At 39.2% G+C, this 18,420-nt stretch overlaps 1 protein-coding gene across 1 annotated transcript in view; it reads right to left on the reverse strand.

Moving 5' to 3' along the window:
* The window catches only part of BCAR3 (BCAR3 adaptor protein, NSP family member), a gene marked incomplete at its 5' end in the record, with an annotated part of 66,808 nt that overhangs the window by 3,613 nt on the left and 44,775 nt on the right, over positions 1-18,420 (reverse strand). Inside the window, 5 exons of the mRNA XM_084266405.1 lie at positions 215-330; positions 2,945-3,576; positions 5,310-5,410; positions 6,159-6,601; positions 7,742-7,870. Of these exons, the coding sequence (XP_084122531.1) occupies positions 215-330; positions 2,945-3,576; positions 5,310-5,410; positions 6,159-6,601; positions 7,742-7,870 (1,421 nt within the window). The remainder of the gene's footprint in view (positions 1-214; positions 331-2,944; positions 3,577-5,309; positions 5,411-6,158; positions 6,602-7,741; positions 7,871-18,420) is intronic.

Below are 18,420 nucleotides of genomic sequence, written 5' to 3' on the forward strand. Positions count from 1 at the left end.
TCTAAGGACCCGGCTTTCAGTACGGTTCCTCTTTCCCATGGGAGTAGCCCCATGACCTTATGGATTTTTTCCTTTGCCATCTCCCTAAATTACCTTGTGTACACATGAATTCCAACAGGGTGTACAGGAGACTTTTTTGAGGACAGGTAGAGTACAAGGTAGTAATGCCCTGATCTGGCCATCTGCCCTAAAAATGAGTCATGGGAACATTTACCTTTCAATTAGGTCAAGACGCAGTTGATGTCCGTAAGGCAAGGTAATCAGTTCAAGACCAGAGTTCACGCCCATAATTCTCCTCATCTCTTCAGAAACTTCTAGTATCCTTGCCACCTATCAAGTGCAAAAATTTATGCATGAATTGAAACTACCTTCCAAAAAACCCCAGCCATGTAGAAGTCCTCCAGATGAGTGCAGCGCTTACAGAACTAAGTGCACAGTGTGTGACATTAGAATAAAGTTGTGTAAGAAAACCTTCACTTCTACACAGCTGGTGCCTTCACCAAGACAATTTTTTTTTATAATTTTTGCATGAGTCAGCCATCAGAACCCATAGACAAGGTGTGACTGAAATGCTTTAGCAACCTGCCCATCCTCCGCTTCCAGAAGATTCATGTGCATGCTCCAGGAAAGCGGTGCCTGCTGTCTTAACCTGATCCTCATCAGGGTGGCACTGTTCTTCAGCCTTGAAGTTGTACACCTTTGCTTCACCATCTCCATTTTTAAAAAGGTAACTGCTCAGACTGTTTTTGGCTTACACCACAGGGTGGGTCTTCAAAAGGATTGATCAATAAAAGGACTTTGAGGAAGACACTGAATTTGATTAGCTAATTAAGTCAATATGTGAAAGCAGACACCCTCACCAATTAGTCATTTTAAACATCCCATATTAGCTATTGGTTATATCAATAACAATTACATATGGTAATTACAAGCAAGATCACATTATTATGATAATTTGATATTATCTGCTGGTTTAAGGCCTGTATGTTGACACATACAAACCTGTCTGCTATTCTGATACACCCATCAGCAGGCTTTCTTGGTTATAAAAATATGAGTGCAATCCGGACCACATAACAAATCACACTGGTACAAACCCTAATTCTGTAGAGAAACCTGGTTCACTTCTAAGACACAGGAGTGATAGGAAGCCCTTGGAGACACTGTGACAGCTACGCCATCAACAGAGCCCTTTCAGGCATGGAAGGTGGCATTTCATGATGCCACACATGACCTACCAACTTCATCTTTATCACAAATCTCGGTACAAAGTATTTATTCTGGCCCAGTTCAGGTGCCAGTCTCATTGTATCAGACAGCTCTTAGTGGTGCAGTAGCGTGCAACAAGTTATCAACAGACAAGTCTGGCTTTCAGCACTGTGAAACAAACATAAAACAGGTTTCTCCACATCCATGCTAGTTGCTGTTCCTGCTCCAAAATCTAAAAAAAAAAAAATCTGTTTCTGTAGAACACACCTGTGACTGAACTGTGCAGACTCCCACACTTCCAGCAGGCCAGTTTCCTTGGCCCCATTCCAAATTTGTAGTATTTAAAATAAGGAGATTAATAATGAACGAATTGAGTCTTATATATAACCCCTTACTACTTCTCTAAGGCATGCATATCCTATGCCTTCAAGCAACATATCTTCAACAATACATGAAAAGACATTCTGGATATTGTTACTATGTTGATGGAGGAAAAGGTGAATTTTGAAACTGAAATGTTAGAGAATGCTGGTTATCTTGAAACCATAGTCTACCACTTCTGAAAAGACCATGCGGTTTTGGAGTCGAGTTTTTCAGAGTCACCAGGTCTGGATGATGCCTCACTTGGCAGCAGCCAGAACTGCTGCTGAGGAGGGAAGCTGCTCGCTGTTGGCATGATCCCAGCAGCTGGCAGGCATTTGCACACACTCATGCTCCAGTGAACTGACCGACCCCTTCCCAGGCATATGATGTGAATCAATGCAGCAGCACTAGAAGAGTCCTATAGACCTGTTTCTTCTGGAACACCACCATTCCCACTTCCCCTCTTGCCTGCAATGGAGTTGCCCAGTAAGTAGCCACGTGTGTTGTTTCTTAAGTTGCTCTTGAAAAAAAACAACCAACTGAACTCCAACAAAGCCTGCAACACTTGGTTCCTGTAGCTGCTCCGTGGCAGGTACAGCACTCAGCTGTCCCAGCAAAGTGGTGCAGACTGAACTGCAGTTGTGTTTCCTTTATTACATAGAGTCATCCCATGACTTCTCCTTCCTGTCTCCCTACTTCTGATTCACAGCACCATCAGCTGAACAAAGTCTATATTGTGGAAAACGTCTTTCTAAACAATTCCACTAACAATACAGCTCGCTCATAAGAGAGAAAAGATGCAAAAGTCCTGACAGATATTTTCCCACACCACCTGTGCAGCTGTAGGAGACTCAGACAAAGATGAGAAGCGCAGCTAGTTTTAGAAGTTTAAGTATATTTAGTTCCATTGAACATCTCGTGTTACAGCCAGCAGTATGACAAGCAGGTAATGTTTGTCTACTCTTTGCCCTTGCAAGCTAACTAGCTATTTCCTGTCATGAATAGTTCTTTCCACAATGGTTTGCAGCATAGATAGCTCTTCCTCCAGTGTAGAAGGAAGGCTGAATCACACTTACTGGACTTACAGCAACTGACAGGAGATTAAAGAGATGTGTGGAACCCTGAGAATTTGAGTCTAAAGCCAAAGATGGTGTGAGACCTTTACTTCAAAGGATTTGTTAGCGTTCTTGTTCTTCAAATAAAGAAAACGAAAACTAACCAACCACACCACAAGACCCACCCTAAAATTTCCTGCATGTCAATACATTTATTACATTAGGCCCAAATCCACCCATTAATATTTTCATATCAGTTCTTTAAAGACTAAACTTGCACTATATAAAATAAAATGCAAGAAATTATTTTTTTTTACCTTGCAGTCCATTCTAAGAATATGCTGTGCGATAATCTTTGGGTTGCTGGTGGTGAAAAGCTCCTTAACTCGTCTTAACATTGATGTTTCCAACGGCTTGTTTTCAGGAGGAAGTAGTTTAGATTCAAAATCATTTGGTTTAAAACTAGATACCATCTCAAAAACAGGTGCACAAAAGATGCTGTCTTCTTCAGCCATCTCAGTCAAAGCTTCTGCAGAGTTCACTGTAGGGTCATCTTCCAGGATCAAATAGCTGGTTTCAGAGTTCCTGAAGGAGTGGGATCCCCTCTCCTTTTGTGACAGACGTTCCACATAGCTGTTTTTCTGGCGTAAAGGCTGCTTTGTTCCTGCAGGATCCCTGGCAGGGCTTAGTTCACAATAGTGTCCTTCTGAACTGTGGGAAGCTAAAGGAGAGTCTGGGGGCTTCATCTGGGGTGCTTTGGTGGGTTTAGGTGGAGGCTTCAGACAGAGCTGACTGTCTGATCCTCTAAGAGCTTCTCCTACCTGTGACTCAAAAGTGACTTTCTGAACAACTGTGGGGCTCAGAGAAGGTTCACTGCCTGTTCTAAATGCAGGAGAGCTTGGACAGGAGTCTGCATCTGCTTCAGGCAATTGAGACGGGTGTCTTGAACCTGCAGAGGAAAACGGTGCTTTAGAAGGCAAACCCACATACAACTCCTGATGCCTGTCCCAGGGTTCATCTCTCAGTGCTATTTCCTGAGGAAAATATTGTCAGATCACATCGAATATTTGCTGACAAAAATGTATATTACATTATATTTTGAGAAATGAGCTAACCAGAAAATTCCATTCACTTGCTGATCCTCCCAAAAATCCCAAATACACAGAACAGCTGCACCATAATATTATTCTGTGGTGATGCTGACAATCATTCCAGTCCCAGCTGCATACATAGGTTATAATGTCAGAGCTGGATAGTCTCCATGACTTGGAATAGGAGGTTTCTTTGTAACCTGATCTAAGCTATAAAACCCAGAAACTTCCAGCCACACCACATAAAAGATGAGTCATTTCTGAGAATGACAAAGTCAAGCCTGAACCTGCAATAAGGTATGGAAGGAATGAATTTCAGGGATGCTAAACTTTTTGCTAAACAGTAGCTGATTTGAAGAGCTGGAGAAACACATCCACACAATGTACTCATTGCATACGCAAACCTTGGCGTCTAACCTTGGACTGAACCCTGTATCAGACATACCCAACCTGCAGTTCTCAGTGCATTTGCTGGCATCTATAGCTAAATGGTCAGCTGCATCATGTGGGCTTTACTGCTTGTTTCCAGCTGGCTCTCAAATTATGCACACAACAAAATATGAAAATCACAGCCTGTGATTGCTCAGTATGATTCCAGAATCTGCTTGGAGGACCCCACAACAAAGTGCACAGCAGTACTCTTCAGGTTAACTCTTACAGTACCAAAATAAATGTTTTTGCAGCCATTGATTAGAATAAGATTCCAATTCAACTACATTCAACTATAGATAGATAGAAACCTGGTTTATGAATGTCTGTCCATCTGTTAACAGAAGCACACCCTTTCTATCGAAATACAGTCTCACTATAAAAATACTTAATATTATCTTTGTCTTGAGAAGTCTTTCCACCATAGGCACTATAAATTTTAACAGCTACCATATTCAAAATGAGTAGCAGCCTTGGAAGTCAAACACTAGGATCTCCCCACGTGGAACTAGATGCACCATTGCAAGCCTCCTTACACAGTATGGTAATATGGAAACAATCACTCAGAAAGAAAAAGCCACAACCAACAGCTGGTTAAGCGTTGGTGCATCTTGTATTGTTGCAGGAAAACACTAACAGTGGCCATGGAAACAGAGAGCAGCAAAAAGAATGCAAAGCAAAAGGGATCGTGGGGCAGTGCTTGTCTCCTGATGAAGAACACTACTGTATCTGCATCCTTTACCCTGAGAAAAAGTAGTTAACAGGATTTCCATCAAACAGTGCTTCTACTTTAATAGACTTCTGTCAGGAGAGTGAAACAAGTCAGTTCTTGCAAAGCACAAGTGAGGAAAGGTAGTACCATCAAAAGGAATATTAATGCCAACTGTAGCTGTTATTTCTTTGGTGTGGAAGCCTGCCGAGTTGTGTGCTAAGGTAACCAACTACCTGGTGCACTATAAATAAAGTATCTGTTCCAATGACTTAAAGAGAATGTATTATGCTAACACAGCTTAAATTGTGCATTAAATATAACTGCATATTCTCGTGTTGAGAACATTCAACAGTGTTGAGTCTTTGGTTTGAGACACTTTGTTTTGACGTGTGACTGACCACCTGAGCACGCACAGATTCTAAGTGTGAAACATTTAATTACAAAACATACCTGTTAGCAGATAGCTCTCTGACTGGTGAGCCTTTAAGGGGAATCTTTTCTCCGGAACGTGATCCAAGCTAGCTGGCTGGCTACCACTTTTTTCCTTGTTTCTAGAGAAAGAAAAAAAAGTAAACAAAAACATATCAATATATCCAACACTCCTAACATACATACCTAATTGCCAGGATATATCTTAAACATTGCAACAATCATTAGCTTGCACTTGGGCATCTCATAAGTATAAAAGCTACTTCATGCTGCTGTGGTAGCAATGAAATGGGCTATAATATGTGTGATCCTGCAGCTTTTGTGAGGGTGTTTCTTTGAATGTCAAGACTTTTTATTGGAAATTTAATGGAAGGCCAGGTTGGATGGGGCCCTGGGCAACCTTGTGTAGATCCAGGCCTGGAGGTTGGTGGCCCTGCCTGCAGCAGGGTGTGGAGAACACTATGATTCTTGGGGTCCCTTCCAACCCATGCCAATCTGTGATTCTATGAACGTTTTATTTGGACACTGAAATTAGGATCCATTATCCCACACTTAGTATTTTTACCGCATAAGTCAAATATGGAAAGACAGACTTCTTTGGAGCAGTAGCAAGATTTTATTTTAATCATTTTTGTCCTATACTAGGAAAGATTTGCCAAATCACTAAAGAACAAGCTGTACAGCTGTTGTGCTTCCAGAGTCTACATTTGCTCTCACTCTGTGGATTTGATTTTTAGGAAAGGATTTTTTTTAGGCAATTGTTCACATCTAGTGTTCCACCTAAAACAAGAGTGAAAATTCACATGGCCTACAGCAGGAGCTCACAGAGCTACTTCATTTTCCTTCAGAAGGACACCAAATTCAAATTACCTCAAAAGATTTCCTCTGGGTGTGCTCTGCTCCGGGGACTGCATGCTGGATATACCAAGACTCAGCCTTTTTGCAGTTTCTATTTTTCCTTCAGGTACACTTGGCTCTTTTTGTCGAAGTGGAGTTACTCCATACTTTTCTTCTAGACACCTGAGAGGCACAGTCCTATTGATAGGCTGAAAAATAATTGCTCCGCTCTGCTTTGATATCGGTGCGCGATTCCCAACATAGTATCTAACTAAGCCGGGGATACTGTCGAAACTCTCCAGTTCAAACTGATACTGCACACGGCAGTAGGCTTCATTGAGTCTCAGAACTGTTCTGTTGATTTTAAAATGTTGAGAGGTATTTTTCCACTGACAGGTAAGAACAAAGTTCCCAGGACTAGAGAGAGAATCCCTAATCAGAAAATCTCCATCTCTCTGAACTAGGCCTTCTGCCACCTTTGAGGAAAACAAATCATACAATATAAATACTTTCAGAATCAGAAAACAAGTAGTCAAACAACACATTGCAACAAAATATTCTTGAACATACGACTTAGCTTGGCTGCTTTGGGAAGACAGACAAAACCATAAATACAAAGCAAGGCATGAGGTATGATAGAAGAATTATGTCTCCAATTCTAAAATTAAGAGCTCATCCCACAGCAAAAAATGTTGGAAAATGTCCAGCAGCCAGAAGCATGACCCACTTTGGCATATATATTTCTTCTATCTTGCTATAAGAAAATAAGGCATGAAAGGAAAGCAGTGACTCAGGATTCTACAGTTTATAGCATCTGAAGAGAGCCACAATGCAGTTTAGAAGCCACTACAGAAACCGTCCTTTCATTATCACCTTAAATGACAGCAGCTTTCTTTATTTTTTCTTTGTGAATACTGCATAGTAGTAGGAAGAGTCAGAGAAATCCTGTTTTTCTGTTTCGAGTTAGTCCTCTCACGTGATAAGATTAACTGCTAGATGTGTAGTTTAAGTGCACTGTATATGGCTGCTGTGCCTGCTGTCCTTGTTTAGGTGAAGGGCAGGAGGCAGCTCACAGCTCTGGTGACACAGGAGGGAAGCCCGCAGGGGGAGCTCCAGGTACTCTGGGAACCGAAACTCCAACAACTTCAGCAGATTTTCAACTACGTTCGTAAGGCTCAAAATTAAGCGATTGCACATATTTTGTTGTGGGATTCCCCCCCTTCGCCCCCCAAATTCCAAGTGCAAGAAAGAAAATAAACATATTTCCTTATAAAACATAAATAATAAACATAGTATTTTAACTTTGGTTAAGGATACTGAATCAAGTTAATGTGTGTCTGAACAATACGTGTCCTCATACAAAACTTAGATTACATTTCAGCCTTTATTCAGTGCACACAAATCCTGAAATATCTGTGTTTTCCACACTGACTGCCCTGAACCCTTCCTCAGCCTCATTTTATGCCAAGCTGTGACAAATACCATAGCTTTCACACAAATAAACATTATGTTTCTACTAAACTCATGCAGATAACAGAGACATGTATAGTACTTTAGCACAATTTCACTTGTCCATAAAAGCTCATAGGACATTTAGCAAGGCAAAGACCACCTACCTGCCGAGGAATACGTCCATGGTACCAAGCATGGCTACGCAGGTCTTCACTGCTTAGCTGCAGTTCTTCCTCTAACTCCTTCTTCAGTTTTTCTGGGCTATTGTTCATAACTTGCCTCTCCCTAGAAAACTGCAATAAAAGATTAAATGCTTCAACTGTGCCAAGTTTAGTGGTTAACATTTTACCTGGGTCATAACTTCCATCACATGATCTGCACTACCCACTCTAATGCAGGTGCTCCATTTGGCAGACTGGGTTGGCTTTGCTCTCTTGATTGTATTTGCAAAATGCAGCGTTCAGTGAGATAACGTGATTGCTGCGCCCTGCACGGCACAGAGCAAAGCATTCTGTCTGCTCCCCAAGCGCACAATGACACGCCTGCAAAGTCACTGCTCTTACTTCCTTGTGCCATTAACTATTCTAACTATACACACACACAACCCCCCCCCCCCCCAAAAAAAAGGGGGGGGGGGGCAGGCATGGGTGGGGCTGGACACGAATCCCCTGCTCCAATATTTTTCCTTCTGTTTAAACTTCTGTTTTAAACTCAGATTCTTCCCCCACTCCTTGAACTCACCCAATTAAGAACATTCCAAAGACAGGCTAATCTGGACATGCATAGTTGTTCAGTATTTCTGTTGCACTAAAAAACAGTTTGCCAAAGTAAATATTCAACCTTATAGGGCTTACTTCTAAAGGTCATTAAATCTGTGTGTCCAAGATGTTCCCTTAAGAGAAAAAAAAGCTCTTGATGCCCATTAGCACAAAAAGCATGAGATCTGCTTGGCAGTATCTCTCTATCACCACCATAAAACTTCTGTAAGATTTTCTGGAAAATTTCCATCTTCATCTCTTTTTGGAGTATAATTTCTATGCTGGACCACTCTGTCTTACTAGTCCTGCGCATGCAGTACTGCTAACAAAGTAAGGTGCAGCATGTTCTCTGGAGAGTTGTCACATCCTCTCTCATAAGCACTCAGTGGATGGAAGTCCTTTGGACTTACGTACATTTTCTGGGGACTCCAGCCTACTTTTTCTGGTGTTTTAGAGTTTCAAAACCCCAAGATACCAAAGAGAAGCAGTTTGGTTACAAGGGAACATGTTCTACAGTGATCAAAGAATCAGAGTACATTTTAAAAAAGAGAGGGGGCCCTCCAGCTGGAGGCCATTCTAAAATGCAACATTTTGCCCCAGTTCATTATGGATATGGATTTTTTTTCCTCAGCTCTGGCTACAAACCAAAGCTCACAGGTTCCCTTCACTGACACTGATATAAGTATGCAACACATGCATTATTTACAAGTGGGAACACTTGCCCACCAATCCTATCCTTTCTCTCTACAACGTTTTCTTCACACTGAATACTCACAGCACCTAACCATGGGAGCAGGTGGCATACATTTAGCACTTCTTTCAACAATTCTCCCTGCAATTTCAAGCAGACCAAATTACAACACATTACTAGACAGCAGATTTTTCGTGGAATAATGCCAGAAGAGAGATCCTGCTGCCAAGACTATTAAAACATGCTGGGAACCCAGAGAAATTGACAGATGAATTCTCCTCTTCTCTCTGCATTTCTCAGAGAAAACTATGGCTTCTCTTAGACAAACATAAATGAGTGTAGTAGGCTACACAGGAAGGCAACAGATATAAACAAGCTGGTAAAGAATCACTGTTCTCCTCAGTTTTGCTTCTGTGGACCATAATAGGGTAGTATTTAGCCATACAAATATAGTTCAAGTTCCCAAGCTTTAAGAGAAGCCTGTGCAGGAACAAACCACAACACAAAGAAAAAACACCCAAAACCACCAACACAAAAAACCCCACCCTCAAACAAACAAAGCCCACAAATAAATAAAACCAAAAGGAACCCCTACAACTTCATTGTAAGGGTGCCTTCACAAAGCCATATACAACACAAAGACATTAAGTTACTGGGTGTAGAAAGAGTCACAGGAGAGGCTTGCTGAGGACCAAAAGCATATTAAAGTATCGAACCACAGTCAAGTAAGGCAAAAAGTCCTCACCCACTCCAAACCTCAGACCTATCAGACTAAGATGGCTAAAGGACTACTGACACAGGCCTGTCGCCTTTATTTACCAACACAGATGTCTAGGTACCCATTTAGAGCTGACTGGCATTGATTCCAGAATTAATAGTTAACCAGTTCACTGCCACATGGTACAGACTGATAGCAAGTATTAGGGCCTTTACATACCATGAAGGTAGAGTGAAGAACACAGAAACTGAGGGCAGACTTTTCAAGCACAGCTTTCACTTGACTGCACAAGGAAGTGGTTGTAGATCTTTTAAAGTACTACTTCCCAGCTAAACAACAGTGTTCAGTTAGTTGTAATGGTATACAAACCTTTTCCATTCATAGCTGTGTATTTTGCTGAACTTCTGAAAGGAACTATGACTTTTATTTGAATGGTATTTAACTTTTTGAAGGACACTTTTGACTGAAGAGAAATCTTAAAACCCTCAAAACTACTGTACAATTTGTTACCATCATTCCAAAAAAATCTCACTATCTCAGTGACAGGCAAAACTATCATAAATGGGACAGGCTACAGCATAAAAATGCAATAAATGATTTTTTTTTTTTAGGAGAGCTAGATTCTTGGTCAACAAAAGAGGCTCCAGGTCTTTGTGTACAGATTAATGTAATACATTATACTGATACAAATTATCTTTTAAAAAAAGACTCATCAATTTACAAAAGCACATGAATTACAGATACAGGGGAGAAACCTAGAATTTCTTCTGCTAGTTAAATGGAATTTTCACTACTTGACTGAATGTAATAAGACACCTACTGCACTTGAATTACATCTAGCAATACAAGAAAAATCATTTAAGGAATCCAAACCAACTAAATTGTTAACATTCATGATTATTAGTTTGTTAAAAATCCTCTCCACCATGGTATACCACATTGAGCATACTCTGACTGCCAGAGGTCAAACATCTCCTGAGATGAAGCAAATACTCTTAAATAACTCCAATGCAATTCTGAACTTAGTGAAAGAACCTCTATAGCTACCACAAATCCCAAAATACACGGGGAGAAAACTGCCTACACAAGCAAGTTAAGTAATAGCATGTCTTCCTGGACAGTTTTTTGCTGGCTGAGACTGATTTCTTATATAACTTATGTCCATTAAAGAAGAACTGTGACCAATGAACTGTCATGGCAGCCTATGCCTTTCTATGATAAACACTATACCCAAGGCCTCTGGTCCTATAAGAATCTCTGCATACACTGAACATCATGCAAATAATAGCTCAAAAATCCCTCCAGGCACTGCCTGCACAAACACATCCATCTGTAAATAAGGAAGAGTGTAAGTTGAGAACAGTGTTATTAGCTTTGCCAGTGGGCTTCCTTTTAGAAAGAAACCACACAACAATGCAGATACTTCAGCCTCATTTTCCAATAGCACCCAAAAGTTAATGGGCAGTAATGGTTTGCTGTAAATTTGCACTAACTTCATCGTGACAAACCTTCACATTTAGTAGTATGCCCTCAGATTATGCCTTTGTCTAAGATGCTTTGTTGGCTCCTACACAAGGACAAAGAGAAACCTGAATTGACATTGATAGCTAGATAGTGAAGTAAATGGCAAAAAACCCCAACAAACCACAAACCACTATGGTAAAAATTAAAAACTTCAGATATTTTGCAATAAAACATAGTTGCAGTAACACAGGGAAGCTTCCAGTTTAAATTCTTTAAGGTTCCCAATAAGTAACAACTCTGTCAGAGATCCTGGAATATAAAAGCAAGTCAAGTCAGCAGAACACTTTTCAAATACCCATGTTTTTCCTGACTTACAAAGAACTCCTCCTAAGTAGGTGCTTTCCAGAACTCCTTGTTCACATTTCAGTTGCATTGTTTCCAGTCCTGGTGCTATTTTAAGATATTCCTGCCATGATGAGTTTTTACAAACAAATCTTTAAAATAAAACTATCTAGTAATACAATATTATCAACCTCCAGCAAAAGCTCTCAATCCTACTTACATACCCAATGGAAAACCAGGAGACAACAGTATAGAAGAGGGGAAAACTATTCCAATTACTATAGTTATTTTAATGTTGGTAATAAATGCCACGCAAGTTTATTGTTTTTCACAAAGCATTTCTACTTCAGGGCCATTAAACTAAAAACAGATTGTGCTTACAGATGTGACAAGCCACCCTTGATGTTACATATTATTCTTCATTTTTTGGGGAATATATTAAATCTAGCATACCAAAACCTTGAAAAACATCAAAGTTTAAGAAATTAGAACATCAAAATATGATCTTATTTAGGGTAAATTTGAAAAGGACTTGACCTACTACTATATGCTGAACTTACAAAACTTATGAACACCTTTCCATGGAAATTTCTCACCACAGTCTGTTTGTGCATCCAAAGGATTACTTTCATATAAGCATCTGGCACTCTCCAAAGGAATCCAACTGCAGCAAGCTCTTGTGTCAACCATCCTAGCTGAATTTATCACAGTACATTAGAATAACTTTTTAATTATGCTGAATCATCTACTGTGTGAGCTCCATGGTAAACAAAATTAAGTCCCACAGTTATTTCTGTTGCCTATTGCTAGTAGATTCTTTCTTCAGTTCATATCTACAATAACTCCAGTGAAGCACATCTGGCAATGGAATATCAAAACAGCTGAGAGGAGAATCATACAGGTTTCTAAATATGAACCCAAAGTTGTGCCTTATGTGTTCAAGCTTTTATGGCTTACCCCAGTTGTTAATTCCTCTCTAAGGTGATCAAGCGGATTTTTTTTTTCTTGTTTGCTTTTCTGTTGTTGTTTTGGGGTTTTTGGTGTGGTTTTGGTAGTTTGGTTTTTTTGACAGCTTCAATTATAAGGGAAATTCTTTTGTTTTTAGACACAGTTTGGAAGTGGTCAGAAATCCATCATGCTAGTTCATCTCCTTCAGTTCCAATAATGCAGGATTTCTTATCACCTCTCTTCATATCCTTCTGGATAAGTATTATTTACTTAAAACACAGCTCCTTGGACTGTTACAGGTACATGACTAAAGGTGGCCACACTTCCATGCAATCTCAATTATTTCCTGGAGCTTTGCACAGCTCTACTAACTGATATTTATAAGCCAAACAGGCAGCCCTGGAAACATGATTTCCTGTTGCCTCAAAGGTTTAAAAAAAGAAAAAAAAAAAAAGACAGAGAAAGAGAGGAAGATAGGATAAATGAGAACAACTCTGTGAAAACGGGAGTGTGATCTGACAAAATAAGTCAAGCCAGTTCAATTCCTAAACTCTTAACTGTAATATATCAATGTAAACTAAACCTATTACAGCTTTCTCCCAAATCTATCTTTCCAACAAAACTGAAGGCCTGCTACAGTTATTTAATTGCACCATAAACTCTGAACTTGCACCATAAACTTCTGACCTTGTAAAATCACTGGGCCCTACAGAATCTCCAAATAAATCAGGAAAGATGGAAGATACTTTGTGATTAAGCAGAAACTGAAATTTTGTGAAATTCACATAGCTTTTAGCCAAGTGGATAATTTAACAGAAAGACCAATCAGCTGAAAATATGAAGGGGATGCTGGGGCACGGACAGGAAACACCAAAAGGGAAGACAAAAATATGAAATGAGAAAGATGGGAGGAGATGCACAACCTAGGACACTAAAAAATCTGGAAAAGTGAACAATTAATAGAATTCTTCTGTTTCCAAACCACTAGAGATCAATCACCTTATTCATACAGAAAATGAACATTTTATTGTCAAAGTTCCAATTCTGGACCAAGATATACTTCACTGGCTGCAGAGAACCCTTAAGCCTCTAAACCCTGTGCTCGTGTGATCCTGATCAGACTGCTTATCTGGCACTATGAATACAACCATTTTAAAATATATAGTTACATCCATTTATAATATGCTTTAATTTTATTATTTTGTTTATAATTAGTATAATGTATTTCATTTCACTTATAACTCTCTAACTGGCCACTAAAACAAATAGCTTTGCACTAGGCATTTAAAAGAATACCTATGTGGAATCAGTCCAAGTTTCTTTGAAAACATTGTCAGTCTTTATTTTCTCCTGTACAAAAAAGTAGTATCATTGGCCAAGAACTTATGAAGTGACAAGAACACGTGGACAGAGTTATTTCTGAAAGCTTTTTTGAGAAAGAACTAATGGAGAGGATTTTCTAAATTCAGGAACCATTTTCTGATTAACTTGGACATTATGAACTATGGCAACATTCATCAGGGGCAGTTTAACCTTCCAGGGTGCACAAAGTACACAAGTACTATGTTAAGTAATGGGAAGTACAGAATGGATGATAAAAGTCTGCATAGATTGACTGCCAATGCTATCCCTATGCTAACTATATATTTATAATAGAAGACATAACTGCAGTGAGAGGTTGATGAACTGTGTAAAATTACCATGGGATATTGAAAAAAGACACATAGTACAAAGACTCAACAAAACTCAAACTCAGTAGCAAGACAACACAGGGAATCAAAGTTCAGGGAGGTATACAAAATTTCAGAGAGTTTTGATAAGTCAGTCTTTTCCTGTCTAGCCCTGTCCAACAACTCAAAAGGTAGAGTCGTAACGCTGGCTGGTGATGACTTGTAAACTCACATTATCAAATCCAACTGCCTCCACATACATGCTGAAACTGGATACATGAAGCCCAAAGGATGCCAGTGAAACAAATTTAGATCATCATATACTGAAGAAAAATTAATTAAGATCTACTATCTCTAAAAAAGTGTTTGCAATTTGCCTAAGATGGCACTTGCAATAAGTAGCTGCTTATAAAAGGCTTCTTACGCATGCCACATTCATGGCATTAGTACATCACCCAGTAATGAGGGAAGTTTTACAACTTGGCAGTCCTGATAATTTGAGTGGCTTTCTCCTTTTACACAGCTTCAGCTGAGGGTGAATCACAGCAGAGAATCAAGAATGAAAATACTTGAGCTTCCAGGTCTATCCCTCTGATCATGACAACCACACTATCTAGAACTATAAAAACCCTGTTTTGTGTCAAAGTTAGCTTTATTAATTTAGATTCTTTTCAATTTTAAGTCACAGTTTATCACTGAGTTAGACTTAATTCTTAACTTCCTAAAATGTAAAAATTCAAGAATAGTATTTTCGCTTGGAAGTGGCTTAAGTCACAATTTAGAATATTCTCTTACTTTTCTTACTTTAACGACAAACAGGAACCCCTTGCCCTGATCTTTCCCTTTATTTTCCTCAAATATAGAAGCTGACCTTAACTGTAAACAGCTATTAAAACCAAATGGGATCATAAAAGGTACTGATACTTCATGATGGAAGAAGGAGTTAATCCAAGGTCAGATCTTCTGCACTGTATGAAAAAATAACCAAACATCTGCTACTGAGATCCTAATTTCACAGGCTAAAATTAAGAACAACAAAACACGAGTGCTGTACTGTTTGCTGTACTTTGATGGCCACTTACTGTTTTCAATCAAACTGGGCAACATAATTACAATGAATTTATCTCAGTGCAGAAGAAATCTTAATCTTTCAGAGATATCTGAGGACTTCAGCATGTTTATTATGGATCAATTTGGTATTTCATTCCAATTGCAATAACTATTAAAGCTAAGAATCAATCTTCTATAATTACACAAGCTGCAGGAAGTGGTATGTTTTCACAAATTAAGACAGACAATGATTTAGGCTCAGGTGTTCATACCATCCTAAGCACTTTGACACTTCACAGAACATACATAATTTGGCCCCAAGGTGCAGACATCGCTTGATCTGACCACCCGCTGTTCCTATACCTACAGCCATGTTCTCTTCAGCAAACGCACCCCAGTTTCCTACCACCAGAACTTCTTAAAATAGCAATTCATCAGATTCAACTCATGCTAAATCCGCGTGCTGGAACACATGCATTCAAATCTATTTTAAATGCTGCAAATCTCTTTAAATAGAACCTTATTTTTGAAAGACCCCAGCTGTAATTTGTTTCTACATAAAAGGTTTTATTTTTTTACCCTCAATACAGCGAACACTATTAATGTTTCAGTTTCTCTAGAGACTATATGGATCAGACTAAATGGAAAGCTGCCATGACACCACCACTGTTATTTTAGGTATTAGAAATTCATGCCAAGTTAAACAAAGGGTATGTACGGTCAATAACAACAGTTTTGTAACTGTTTTGACAGCCAACAATAAAACCCAATGTAATGTTTAAAGTTTTAGAAAAGAAGAATTACCCTTTATACTTAAAATAGGAATGAAAATGAAAATCAACTATAGTGACAGAAGACCATGTTTAACTCTCAATTCTGATGATAATTTCTGACATTTGTCCCAGTGAGAAAAAGAAGACAGTCTGATGAGAGTCACTTTTTCAGTGTTCCCAATAGACTGAGCCCCACACCCCACGTTCAGAAACGGACAGTTAAAAGGCTAAATCATCAGAGAGAGAAGGGGGGATAGGATGTTCCCAACTTTTAAAGTGCCCCCATCCAGATTTGAAAGCTAACATACCAGAAGACAGCAACCTTCACATCCTTTCCCATTGCAAGGGCACCAGAAAATCTATACACATTAAACGGTGACTTAGAGAGCTGACACTTTATTATTTAAAGAACAGTTCAAGCATAAATCTTAAATAAAAAGCTTAGGTGTAGCTCACAGATCCTCAAAAGTAATTAGATATCCCATCTTACTTACAATCCAATTCCCAAGTCATTTACACACTTCCCTAAGTGCGGCTCAAAATGTTGATAAAGGCTTTTTCTTTGCATATAGTGTATTTTTACATGAAGTGAAAGATGTCCATGCCTAGTCCAGGAGGGCTCGACTAGATTATTTTTAAAGGTTTCTTCCAACCAAACCATTCTATGAACACATAATTTTGTGTATTTATGAATTTTAAAAGTTCTAAAATAAGACCATTCCAAAATTGCCTGAAGTATTCAAAAAAACCCAACTTAGCTCCTAAGCACAACAGCCTATGTTTTCAGTAAGTAGCTGAAAAAGTTCGGGAACCAAGCGGTCTGATCAGTTAAATTCTGAAGGCTTGAAACTTTGCTAAAACTCTCTTCAGCAAGCCCAAACTAGGGCATTTTTAATTTAGTGCCTAAACATAAAGTCAGCTTCAGGCTCATAAAACTGAAAGTTGCTTAAGCTTCTCTCCAAGACAATGGTGGATTCTAAAGATGTTCTTTAGAACAAAAACACACTGTACCAAACCACAGTTATAAAAACAAACACTTCCGAACAAAAACTAAAAGCATTACTGACTAGCACACTGTGTATTTACTGTTATTGAAAAAGGGCACCTACCTTGACTCTGATAATAGACTTACGATGATAAAAGCAGCAAAGTGCTGCAATCAGCATTTGAAAAACATTGTAATCCTTCGGCATTTTCAGTTCTGGTGCTTGTGGGTGAGACTCGGGATAAACAATTTACTATTAGCAGTTTTCAGAGGTTTAGCAAGCCTTTTAGTATCACTGCTGCCTGCCGGGGCTGCTACACCCCCTACTCGAGTATCAGTCCGGGACACTTTCCACAGCCGAAGCTGATACTATCAGCTCAGTGGACACTGGCATGCTTGCTTCCAGCCTGCCTTGCAGAGACTGCCAGAATCCTCATGTGATCTGTTTCACTCACCAGTGAAATCCTACCTCCTCTCTCTATCTTGGTATCCCCGGTCTCTGAGATGTATTTAAGCCACCAGCTCAAGGCAAACTTCTCTTCTTGAGGAGAGATACCATGCTTGACTGTCCCCCTGTGCTCATAAAGGCTTAATCAGTTGTTCCAGCTCAATCGTGCAATGTCTCTATCTGCATCATCATTAATATACATATAAAAATATAACAGAAAAAAACAAAGAGGAAAAGCAGTTGATAACTGCTTGATGACTGTTAGTCTTCATACACAAATAAGAATTACATCCTTAGAGCTTAGGTAAACAAGGAAAATGATAAATCTGTTTATTTTTAATTAGGACTTTTCTGGCAAGTAGTCCTTGAAAAAAATAGCAAAACCCCAATGTTGTTGGCATGGTCAGCATTAGTGGTGCAACCAAGGTACTTTTAGTATTTTAAGCTATCCAGGGACTCAGTGATGGTCCCGTAAGATTGTGCAAACTGATAGAGAAAGGAAGACCTGAATTAAAGAACACCTCTGATTTGGAAAACTAAAAATAAATTCTGAAGATTAAAAAAAAAAAAAAAAAAAGCAGCAGCTTTATTTACGTCTGAGATTCTATTCTCTTGGACAGCACAGCCTATAGCTTACTGACCAGTAAACAGTTCATCAGCAAAGAATCTGTTATACAGACATCAAGGCCCTCTCACTAACAAAGGCCAAAAAGGCAAACAACTTTGCTAATTATAATAGGTGTTAGAGACAAGACCTCACCTCCATAGCAACCCAGGCAACAGATTCAGTGAAAGCAAACAAAATGCACTGGGCTGAGGAGTACAAGAAAGCCTGTAAAACTTGGAAAAGAGAAATTTTGAGGACATCGGTCATTTATAACTTGGATGGCACCAAAGAGTCCAAAAGTCACAGGTATTTTACATCTCAGATTAGGAATAAAGTAGTCCCAAGGCGTGGTTAAAAGGAAGAGTTAATTGTCGTCTTCATCAGCAACA

The sequence above is a fragment of the Gallinula chloropus genome (genome assembly GCF_964237585.1).
Source record: "Gallinula chloropus genome assembly, chromosome: 6".
Taxonomy (NCBI): Eukaryota; Metazoa; Chordata; class Aves; order Gruiformes; family Rallidae; genus Gallinula; species Gallinula chloropus.